Source organism: Peromyscus leucopus, chromosome 4 (assembly GCF_004664715.2).
Source record: "Peromyscus leucopus breed LL Stock chromosome 4, UCI_PerLeu_2.1, whole genome shotgun sequence".
In the NCBI taxonomy this organism is placed as follows: domain Eukaryota; kingdom Metazoa; phylum Chordata; class Mammalia; order Rodentia; family Cricetidae; genus Peromyscus; species Peromyscus leucopus.
The window spans coordinates 140554638-140567143 of NC_051066.1; the positions used below are offsets into that span (position 1 = coordinate 140554638).

Genomic DNA, 12506 nt, shown 5'->3' on the forward strand with positions numbered 1-12506 from the left:
TTCCACTATCTGGCCTCCGAGAACGGCACTGGGCATATCTGCGCACAAAAGTAGCTGACTAATAAACCTCGGAGCCCATTGTTTCATCAATGATATGGCCTTGACCTCCATGAAAGCCGCCTGACTGAGCTTGTGGGTCTCTGGGCCGCCAGACCTTCCAACACAGGGCACAGCAGGTGCACACAGGCGTGAGACAGAGACACCCCTTCTCTGGAAAAACAGCATGCAAAAGCTGTGTATCAGGAAGCAAGTTCTGCACAGGCAAGAGGAGCTCAGGGTCAGAGGTGACCTGCAGACCAAATGGCCCTCAGCCACCAGGAGGGCACATGTTCCCGCAGGGAGAGATGGGAGAAGAGTGTGTGTATGGCCAGTCAGCTATCCCAGGTGGGCTAGGCAGGACTCACCAGATGCCACCACATTCCCAAAGTTGGACCTCTCAATGAGGCAGATACGGAGGCAGCCAAGAGCCCTGGGCACAGGTGGATGCCCCACCTGTTGACAAGGAACTTCTGGGTATGTGCCTTACCTTAAGCCATCAGCCTTCAAGAAAGATCAAGCATCTGGTCTGGCTAAGAATCTCGATGGCCTGGAAAGGGCGGCTCAGTGGTTGAGAGCACTTGCCCAGCTTACATGAGAACCCGGATTTGATTCCAAGCACTGTAAACCAAGAGTCCTGGCAGTGATGATGTCCCCAAGTCCACAGTAGGTGCTTGGAACTCCAGAAGACGGGCCATGTCCTCCGCATGAGGCTGGGCCTGGGACCAAGGTAAGATCCACAGGACACCTGAGTGTCTGGGGAGATCTAAAGTCAATCTGCACAGCTGCCGCCCTGCCCCCAGCCCCCCCCCCAGCTCCTTCCTGTCTCTGCCATCTCGTTCACTGCCTACCTCTCTGGCAAGAAAGCCGAACAGGGTAGAGCTTGTGCAGGGCCGTGGGGGCTGTAAACATAAATTAAAGCCACACCAGGATGCCATCTGTCACCCATCAGAGTGACAAAGATCAAAACAGTTTGGTAAGAGGCCTTCCCGAGTGCATGGGGACCAGCCGTCTCCTCCCTCACTGGGGGAAGGAGCCCAGTGACATTTGCGAAGGCCATGTGTGGTGTGTGGATGGGCATGTGCACACATGTATGTAACCCAGCCACAGAACTTCAGGCAGACGTGATCAGGGTGAGAGGAGGCAGCAGGCCTGGGGAGTGGCTCATCAAGGAAAGGCTTGCCTCGAAAGCATGAGGACCTGACTTGGATCCCCCTGAACTGCGTAAAGAAAAAGCCAGAGGGTGGGAAGGCAAGATGGCCCAGTGGGTAAGGGTGCTTGCCACCAAGCTTGGCCACCTGAGTTTGATCCCTGCAACCCACATGGAAAGAGAGGACTGACTTCTTCCAGTTGTCCCTGAGGCCACCCCCAGAGCACTGTCCACCACAGCAGATGAAGGCTGCTTCACAGAACAAACAGATGAGGTGCCCAACACAACACAGCCCATCCCACAGAACTGTGCAGGTCTGAAAGATTCAGGACGGGGCGGTGTCGAGCAAAATGCCCCCACCTAGAAGCAGGAGACAGTGGATGGTGAACTCCTCCATGGAAAGAGAAACAGAGCCAAAGAGGCCGCCTGGGGAAGGGACTGAGGCCTCGACCGTGAGAGGAAACCTAAACTCCAGTGGCCTCTGCTTCTCTCTGCAGCGTCCTTCCATGCGTCTGTCGCGTCCATCTGAAAATATTTTCCCTCCTTGTTGCACTGAAGACTGAACCAGGGCCTTGCGCATTCTAGGGAAGCACTCATCACTGAGCTAGTTCCCACACCTCTTATTTTATCTTTCAGTTTGAGACAGGGTGTCACTAAGAGATGCCAATCCTCAGCTGAGTACCATCAGACTCCATTCAAAACTAAACTATTATCAGAAAAGCTTTTCAGAAGCCTGGTCTCCAGTTCCCAAACCTGGGCCGAGTCTCTCTCTCTGTCTGGCTGACCTTCTTTGGTGGGAGGACACTTTGATCCTGCCCATTTCACAGACTCCTTACTTCAGAGTGCTAGTGTGTATATTAAGTTACACATGAGTGCAAGACACTAGAAACACACCACAGAAGTTCTGTTTCCTTAGCCACCAAGACGGGCTGCCCAGAAGCAGTGCCTGGCCCAGGCTCTCCTTGTCCCTGTTCCCGTCCTAGCTGGGCATTCTCCCACTAACTTCTGTGCCACAGTGTCTGTGGGGACAATAAAAGTCCTACAGCCTCAGAATACAAAGGCCTGGCCACAAGAAAGGAGATCTTGGCTGCTACGGAACTTTGGAATGTATCTGAGGGCGGCCCCCCATCATCTCTGAGCTCTTCACCTTTCTCGAGGTTCCAGAAATAAGTCTTTCAAAACAAACTTTTGGTTCCTGACCTAGCATTTCTTGGACAGCCAAGATTCTCCAGCTGTTTGCTTTTGGTTCGTTTTTGTTTTGTTTTTTTTTTTCCTTCCCTTAGCATTTGATTACAAATGGCCATTTTCATTGGTGGTCCTGATATCACCCAAGGCTCAGAGCAGTGAATAGAAGGACCATCAACACCAGCCCTCCCCCAACCCCAACACACCACCACACCTAGACCGTTCATATAGACCTGTCTAGGGCGGCACAGTCACAGGCTTCCCAGGCTTCCTGGCCTCCCAATATCCCCCACCAAGTTTATATACCGTCATAGTTTGAAGGAACATTCACACATCACATACCTTAAGGCAGTCATCTGGTCTAGGGCCCAATAGTGGAAGCTGCCAGGATTGTTTCCCGCCCCACCCTCAGCCGTCACCCACTCCTTCCTCTGCAGCTAAGGGAACTCAGGATCCCACTCCCATGCAGAGGCAGAACCTACCTGCCTGAGTGCTCCTGGAGCACCTGGTAGACTCTGATCTGGAAGGTCTCGTTGTCAAATCGCTCCCGGATGTAGTCCTTATAGATCCGGAATTCAGCCGCAGTCACTGCTTCGCCCTCGGGGATCTTGGAAAGATCAAACCGAAACTCTCGATGGTGGTAGCGGGGGTGGAAGAATTCCTTGTCATGTTCCACTGGAGGGGAAGAAAACACACCAGCACCGAGAACATTTAGTGTCTGGTTCATCTCTGTCCATGCAACTGACTGGGTGTCCTGAGCTGGGTGGACACTGCCTTGGCCAACCCTTTGTGAAAGCCTTCCATCCCATACAGACACACTGTGGACCCGATGGTCACTGGTCCAGACCCTAGGGCAATCTTGAACAAGAGCATGGCTCTGTATCCAACTTGCTGGGGAAAGTAAAGCACTGACCACAGCAACAACCACACCAAACCCTAGAAGCTTAGGACTGGGTTCTAATCCAGCCTCGGCCACTAAGTAGCACTGTGGCAGTAAAAGATGCCCGATACCCCATCTGAAACTCAGTTTCACCATGTGGAAAATGGGGCTGTGATGTGTGAGGGGCCGAATTCACATACATGACTGATAATGTTATGGTAGATAACTGTCACTAGTGAGCAGGCACCTTGCTTGGCCTGTCCAGGGACAGCGTAGGACAATGGTTCCCAGCCCTGGGCTGCATGGAAGACTGACTATGGATGCTTTTAGTAATTAAAGAAGTCTGGTCATGGTGGGCTTGTGCTATAACCAGCTCTCAGCATAGGTGTGACAATTCCTATGGTGTAAATGCTACCATCCTGAGAGAGCTCAGCTGATGACCCAAAGGGACTTCAGACGAGAAGATACGCACACCATGAGCTGCCACCACACCGTGCTCCTCATAGCCCACCCTGAACCAAAAGGGATCAAGAGCTGGCCAGAGGGAACTCTCCAGATGCCTCCTGGTATCGGCTCTTCTCCTGCCCACTCTTTGAAGCAAGGAACACATAGGGAGGTGAGTTGACATGACAATGAGGTGTCAGAGATGGAGGGAAGGGCCCCTTTGCAGAAGCTGCTGAGAAAGGCAGTCTCCTGGGTATCAAGAGAGCCTGGGGAGGTGATCCCAGGATAAGGAGTCAAGGCAGGAAGTCTTGGATAGTTCTCACCCGCAGCTCCTTCCACACTGCTTCAATTCATTTCTGACACTGATAGAACACCCTGACACAAGGCAACTTAAAGCGGAGAGGGTCCCTTTGGCCTGCAGGTCCCGGTGACAGTCCATCACGGCAGGGGCTTGGCCACAGGCAAGACAGAGAGGAATGAAGGTACCCACGTGGCCTGCTGGCTTGCTGACTTTCCTCATTCTTATACAGTCAGGGCCTGACTGCCTACGGAATGCCAGCACGCATAGAGGACTTGGTCTTTCTACAAAGATTAGCAATCAAGACAGTCCTTCGCAGACAAGCTTACAGGCCAGCCTGATCTAGACAATTTCTCAACGTCCCAGGTGATGCTAGGTGCTGTCAATGGATAGATAAACTTAACCAGCACAGTGCCCAAGCTACCTGAGAAAGGGAGCATAATACAGCAATGGTCAAGCATGCACCTGAGACCCGAAGGTGTCTAACAGCCTGCCTAGAGTCAAAATGCTGGGATTCACACCAGGACCTACCAAACCCAGGACCTGCACCACCACATATGTTTAAAGCAACCGTGAGATCAGCTGGGTGGGTTGAGTTATCTGCTTGTTGAACGACTTCACAGTGTACCACTACACATGTGTAGCGTGTGCATGAACCACATGCATGCTGCTGATGATAGCGGACTAAACCTCTGAAACTGTGAGCCACCCAGTTAAATGTCTTCCTTGATAAGAGTTGCTGTGGTCATGGTGTCTCTTCATAGCAATAGCAACCCCAAGACAGTCATGGTGTCTTACCACAGCAATAGCAACCCTAACCAAGACAGAATACTCTTTTCCCAAAGTGTGGTGCCGGGGAGATTTGTGAAGGAGCTACGGAACACAGTCCTGTGAACAGGGACAGGGAAGGATGAAGCCACGGAGGCCTGAAGCTCAGGCGGCAGCCACCAGTCCCGCAGTGAACAGCCAGTACCTATGCCCACACCACCCCATCCGCTCACCCCAGGGAGGAGCTTCCAATGTACACCCCAATAGCATCCCCACCCAAGCAAAGCCACTAAAGACCACCCTGTATCCAGCTGGGACATAAATGGCCATCCATAGTCTTGCTGGCTTCCAGGAGGTAGCTAGCAAGTGACTCCAGCCTTTGGATGCCACCCTTACTTTCCTCCTTCACCAGAAAGTGTTAGGGGCCTCCTGACTGCCTAGCTACTCTTCTTGGTCCTAACATCTGTCCATCTGGCAAGCATTCCCTAGATTCAGCCTTGGCTTACTCACAGCTCCCCAGGGAGAGCTCGTCTACCAGGACATGGTTACAGCCCACAGGCAGATGGCTCCCTGCATGCAGAGGACCCCACCTCCAGAGGACCCCACCTCCAGAGGACCCCACCTCCAGAGGACCCCACCTCCAGAGGACCCAACCTCCAGAGGACCCAACCTCAGAGGACCCCACCTGCAGGGGACCCCGCCTCCAGGGGACCCCGCCTCCAGAGGACCCCGCCTCCAGAGGACCCCACCTACAAAGGACCACCTACCTGCTAAGGGCTCCGACATGGAGACAACTCTCTGCACGTGGCTTCCTCTCATACCTGGCTGTCTCCCCCAAGCCTCCTGCCCATGCATCTAGTCCTGTCTTGGTATCTCCAGTAGTAGGACTCACAGACCAATGAGAAGTCAGTCCCCAGATCACTCATAAATCACCCCAGTCAAGACCGGCTCTCTCCTGACACTCTCTCAGCTTGGCCAAGCAACGCTCACTCTTTTCTGCTCTAGCAGAGCCCCCACAACCAACCCAGACGCACGCCTTCCCTCCTCATCCTAAGGCTCCTGAGCAGTTCTCTCTATGGCCACCCCCTCCGCCCCTTCCCTTTTCTCCAGCCACACAGCTGAGTTTGGGCACTTTGCCTAGAGATGGGACCAGCCTATCATGGGAACTTCTGCTTAGGTTCCAGTGGTGTCCTGGAGTGTCGGGAGAGTGCTCTCGGTGCCCACCCCACACCGCTAAGACATGGCCCTCACCATGTCCTCCTACCCACTTTCCTGCTCTGCCCACAGGAAAAGCCCTTCCCTCCCCTCCCCTTCTCTCCACTCCTCTCCCCTCCTGGAGTAGGCCATGTTTCCCTGGGCGAGTGATGCTTCCAGGCTCAGCAAGGAGAGCCACCCTGTGTCTGCCCAGGGTCACTGTGGGCTCCCAGCTGGAGTGCAGTCAATCCCGACAAGCTTTAGTTCTGTGTCCCCTCCCCCAGGCTTCAGACCAGTTCCACTAGCAAACCAAAGGATCAGGCAGAGAAGAAGACAGCAGAGTGTCTTCTCTTTCCTAGCCAAGGATGGCTGAAGAACCCAGAGGTGCAGAAGGCACAGGCCTTGCTAGTGCTCAGAGATGCTCACCATGAATAGCTCTGGCCATTGTCTAGGGGGAACCTGTGAGATTGGAGGGATTCCTGTTTTGCAGATGAGGAAACTGGGGTTCAGGAGGCCAATTAGCTTATGCACAATGCAAAATGTGTGACAGCGGAACTCTGAACCCCACACTTTTGACCTCTATTCACTGAGACCTGGGGTCCAAGTTTGGTCTTGGCTGTGTCACTCAGCTGTGTGGCCTGGGTCATGTGACCTGTGCTCAACTGTCTCTGTGTCCTCAGAGGATAACAGCAATGGCCTTGGCAGTCATCAAGGGTGGCCCTTAAGCAGTAATGGCAAAGGGTGTCTGCCACTGTCACGGGGCCTCCAAATGATGAGGCAGGAGAACGCCCATCAGTACAGACAACAGGATGTACCTGTGGGTGTTTACATCACAGCACGGGACAGGGTCACTTACCAAAGACAAACAAGGAAGCATGAGGCAGAAAGAAACAAACAAACAAAGGGACGCTGTATTAATTACTTTTCTGTTGCTGTGACCAAGTTCTCAGGACTAAGGCAAGACTACAGGGAAGGGTTTACATGAACTTGGGCTCCCAGAGGGCGAGAGTCCATCACCACGACGGTGAGGAAGCATGGCAGCGGCAGGCACGGTGGCTGAGAGCACATCTCTTAAACTCCAAACAAAGCAGAGAGACAGACAGAGACAGACAGAGACAGAGAGACAGAGACAGAGAGACAGAGAGACAGAGAGAGACAGAGAGATCTAGAAAGGACAAGACTGAAGAGCTTGAAAAGGGCGGGAGGGACATGGTAACTGTGTGGTCCTGAAACCCTGGGACCCTAAAGGAAAGTGTGTCCCCACTAACAGGGCAGTGCCACACCAGAGAGGCCAGGACGTCCACACTGCTCCCGGGGGAGGGAGGAGACAGACAGGTTTTCCATACCCACCACCTCAGTCAACACAGCGCTCACTGAGGCCAGGCTCGGATTCGAGACCTGGCTAGACTGTACCAGAGAGAAGTGGTGGGGGCCGTGGGGCCTGCAGTGTCTTCTCCAATGTGGCCCCTAAGCCAGACAACATGAAAGCCCCTACACTTGTGAGTGTGTGTGTGTGTGTGTGTGTGTGTGTGTGTGTGTGTGTGTGTGTGTGTGTGAATGCACGCCTGTGAAGGCAGGACCAAGGTGTTGGCTCCCCTGGAGCTGGAGTTTCAGGTGGGTTTTGAGCCCGCCCACTGATGTGGGTGTAGGGATTGAACCCTGAGTCCTTTGGGGGAGCGGCAGCTGCTCTTAGCGGCTGAGACGTCTCTAGTCTTCAACAGCCGCCAAGCTTTACCGTCACCTGGGGAAATGTGGGTGACCAGCGCTGTCTCACCGCTGCGCACACGTCACTCAGTCCTGCGAGACGCATCTCAGTCCGCTGTCTCTAGAATGTTCATCTGGAAAAAGTGAAACTCTGTCCCCACTAAAGGCTCATCTTAGTCTCCGCTCCCCCGGCACTAGAGACCACTGTGTAACTTCCTGTCCTCTAGCTGCGTTCCTCCGTGGACCTCCTGTCAGAATCTGTCCTGTGACTGGGTCATTTTACTCAGCAATGTCCTCAGGATCATCAAGGTTATAACAGGCATCAGAACATCCCTTTTCAAGGTTGACTAACATTCCATCATATGGCTCGACCACGCCCTGTTATCTATTCATCCTCCTGTGGAATCTGGACTGCTTCTGTCCCAGCTGTTGTGACAAATGCCGCTGTGAGCATGGCTGTACAGGCAGTTCCTGGAGTCTCTGCTCTGAATTCTTTTGAGGAGAGACCAAAAGCAGGAATGGCTGAGTCCTATGCTAGTTCTGTTTGCTATCAAGGGGAACTACAACAGCATCACTGTCGGCCTCCGAAACTGCTCATTTTACCCACAGTGCACAGAGATGTGGGTAGCCACCGTCCTAAGAGCTCTCTCAGCTAGTAAAGATGGTCAAGTACTTGCCGGAAAAGCATGATGATATGAGTTCAGTCCCCAGGACCCATGTGAAAAAACAGACATGGCGGCATGCACTTGTGACCCTAGCTCTGGGGAGTCGGGACATGTGGTCTGTGGGGCCAGCCTTGTTTAACACAGGGAGACACTCTGTCTTAAAAAATAAGATTGGACAGCTTCTGAGAAATGATACCTCAGGTTGACCTCCAGTCTCCATACACCACACACACACACACACACACACACACACACACACACAATCACACCCACATCACACAACCACACACACTATGCTCCCCACATCCCACACATAAAAAAACATACACAACACAACACAAAACACACTACCACCACACATCCCATACACTTCTCCCTCTCTCTCTCTCTCTCTCTCTCTCTCTCTCTCTCTCTCTCTCTCTCTCTCAATGGCCTAGATGCCCCACCCCTATCCCACAGGTTACATCCTTGATCCTTACAAGACCCCTACTCCGAGACAGGTTTGTCTCACAACTGAGGAGACTGAGGCTCGGTATAAAATCACTGGCGACAGCCACAGAGACCTGGAGGCCCACAGGCCAGGGCCAAGCCCACCACTCTAAACCACAGCCGGCTTTGTACAGGGGAGGCACCTGAGCTGGATGTGCACAGAGCCCTTGGCATTCCGCACAGGTTCACGTTCATCTTGCCGCCACTTAGCTCTGGAACATCACTGAGTATTTGTAGTGACGGTCAGGCCTCCAGAGTTCCCGCACCAGCTCTCCAGTGGGGTCTTAGGAGACGAAGCCTCCTTCTGAGCACAGGGCTGCTTTGGCATCGGCAGGGGGTGGGGTGCCTCTCTGTCCTAGTCCGCAGCCTAGAGATGGTGGGCCGGAGGCGGCACTGAGGAATGAGGTCTTTGCTACAAGATTAAACACTTCAGTGTCCACATGTGTGCAGCACAGCTCAAACAATGTCATCATTGTAAACTGGTGAAGCGGAGGGTTCGGGCTGGGCTGGAGCGGGGAAAGATGGGTCTAATTATCTCTCCAGGGCTGGGCCAGTTGTTTGCCTAAAAAGACCCAGAGTGAAAAGAGCCGAGAGCAAAGATGGTCCATGAGTCTGGGGCCTTCCTCCCTCCACAAGCCAGGGGTCCCCAGGGTGAGACCAGAGGTCCAGGAGACCAAGGTCAGGGTGAGACCCAGGGCCATCTGGTCCCAGTGCCATCCTCACATAACTGAAAAACACAGGGAAACAAGAGAAGTCATGGCAACGCTCCACGAAACCAATCAGGACAGCTTTGACCCTGACCCCTTCTGCACCGGGCCATCTGAGCAGCACCCATGTGTCCGTGGGTGTCATACAGATGGACACGGTTACTGGAATCTAGTAGGTGGAAGTCGTAATGTTGCCGCACCCCACAACTCATGCACTGCAGACTGGCACGAGGGGATTAATGGTGGTTCATCCCTGGGATCCTGGCTATTGGGAAAGCTCCGGTAAGAGGGTCACTTGAGCCTCCGGGTTCAAGGACAACCCAGCAAAATAGTGAGATTCACTCTAACTTTTTCCCTTTTCTTTCTTCTTTATTTATTAATCTATTGTGAAGATGAGGATTAAACCCAAGGCCTCAGACATGCTAGAGAAGCCCTCCACCACTGAGCTCCATCCCTAAGCTCTTTTCTGATTGTTTTGAGATGTGGCTTTGAACTTGCTGTGTAGCTGAGGATAACCTTGAACTCCTGACCCTCCTGTCTCCATCTGTCAAGTGCTAGGATTGCAGGCTTGTTCCACAATGCCTCCCAGATGTTACTGTGCAGTGTTGAGAGGCTCTGAGCTAACCAAACCTCAAGAGGTCAAGGGTGCTGGACTTGGTCCGTATCTGGGCTGTCAGCCAGCTGGGTGGGACCCCAAAGCTTTTCATCACTCTGAAATCCTCCTTCTCTTCCAGGAGGTCATGTCATGCAAACTTGCCAGCATCCCACCAACTTGGACCTACATATGGCTCAGGATGGCCTCTATCCATGGGCACTGCCCATGGCAGTAGCCACGGACCACATGTGGCCACCGGGCCCTTGAGATGTGGCCACCGTGGCTGGGTGCTTTGCTGTTGCTGCTGTATTTAACTTAAAGCTTAAACAGCCACTTGTGGCCTGTGGACTCTCTGCCCAACAAACGTGTGCGGCACGGTGGAAAATCCTGTGGATCAGCACTACTCTGCTGAACCAGGTGCCACCACCTGCTCCAAACCATGCAACTTGTGTAGAATTGGTGCGAAGTGGGAAGGAGAGCACGTGTGTGGGACACACAGGATGGCTGTCCTCAAAGAGAGGAGGTTTAAGGTGAGAAGATCCGTGGACAGCAGAATTCCACGGAAGGGGCTGTGGAGACAGACGGCTCAGTGGGTAGAGTGCCGGCGACGGAAGCATGAGGGTATGGTTTGGACCCCCAGCACCCACACAAATGCTGGGCAGGGCAGCACGCATCTGCAGCCCAGTGCTGGGAAGACAGAGACGGGAGGATCCCTGAGACTCACTGGCTAACCAGTCTAGCTGAACTGATGAGCTCTGGCTTCATTGAGAGACTCTGTTCCAAAGCATAAGAGGAAAAGAGATTGACATCTGACACTAACCTCCAACCTCCACATGCACCTACCTACACATTAATGTGCACGAGCATGTGTTGTGTGAGCACGTGAACACACACACACACACACACACACACACACACACACACACACACCTCTCCATTCCAGATCTTGGGGTCTGAGGCGCATGTGTAGGTTTCATGGACCGTGGACACTGATGTCCCTGGTTCTGCCTGCGGGAAGACCCCTGCTCAGGTGGCAAGGTCCCTTGAAGCAGATGCTCACAGTACACTCGTGACTAATGTCCTCCTGTGGGGACAGTGGTCAGACATGTCCAGGTGACATGTGCAGGGCTCTGCTCCCATGGCCTCTAGGCCTTCCCGCCTGGAATACAGCTGCCTGCTGCAGAAACCGAATGCCAGTCTCCACCGTGGGTCAGAGCTAGGACGGGTCCTGGCTCCACAGTCCTGGCATGAGCTCTTGCTCCAGATCCGAGGACCCAGGCCACGGGAGAGTCAAGACTGCTCCCCCTAGACGCTGATGGCCAAACAGGCTCTGGGGTTGGGCCTAGCCTATTCCCAAGAGTTACAATGTTGCCAGGGCACCCCACTTCCACAACCACTGGGATGCATGACATCTGTGGAGCCTCAGGTACACTCAAAGGTCCTCAAAGATGGCTGCCGTCGCGCTTGGGTTCACCTCTGCTCCGCCCACCGCTCCTCAGCCAGGTGCTCACAGTTTCCTGGGAAGGACTTGAGCAGCATCCCACAGTGCCCAGGACGACTCCTCTTCTGACCTCAATCTGCTCAGAACGAAAGCGGAGTATGATCCCAGGGGCCTGAATGTCCAATGGGACACAGCTGACCACTGACGGGGACTCAGGACAAGTTAGTTCATCTCTAACAGGCTCAGTTTCCCCCGTGACACAAAGCCACACAGAGGCCCTTACTTATGGACTGCAGTGAAAAGTAAAGACAACAGAGGCCAGCCAACAGTGTGGCAGGACCAGGTCCCTGCTACACAGCCAGCCCCGGCAGGGGCCCAGGCTCAACAGCCAGGTGGGAGTGGACCTGTGGCCTCCTCTTTCCCCATTGGGCAAGGGGAGACCCAGACCGCCCCCCAGGCAGCTGGGCTGTGGGGTCAGTGGGCAGGCACAGCTGCTTTCAGGTATTCAGCAGCAAATCAAATCACATGAGAATTTATAATCCTTCCTGGGGTCTGGGTTCTATCAGCCTAAACTCATTAGCCCCAGAGACGCAGGTGTCTCAGAAAGGAACAGGCTCCATCTCCCCTTCAAAATAAGAGTCTTCCGTAGCGCTGACCTGAGGCTCCAGTCCACTCATGGACAAAGGAGTGCTCGACTTCACTCCTGGAAAAAGACTGGTATGGAGATAGTTGGAGATGATTCGGTGGAAACTGGAAATCTTCAAGGCCCTCACTTGTCTCAAGCTCACATTTTTACAAAAAATGCTCAAACTCCTGGTCTGAACCACCCAAGCACTTTTAAAACGGCCTGTGGAGTCTGGTGCAGTGGCGCACACACGCCTTGAATCCCAGCACTCCAGGCAGAGGCAGGGCAGAGGGACCTCTGTTGAGTCCAGGCCAGTCCAGGCTTC

General features: G+C 53.6%; 1 protein-coding gene across 1 annotated transcript in view; it reads right to left on the minus strand.

Annotated features, from left to right (window-relative positions):
* Positions 1-12506, minus strand: part of Bmp7 (bone morphogenetic protein 7) — a 79671-nt gene that overhangs the window by 49315 nt on the left and 17850 nt on the right. Inside the window, exon 2 of the mRNA XM_028893791.2 lies at positions 2854-3046. Within this exon, the coding sequence (XP_028749624.1) occupies positions 2854-3046 (193 nt within the window). The remainder of the gene's footprint in view (positions 1-2853; positions 3047-12506) is intronic.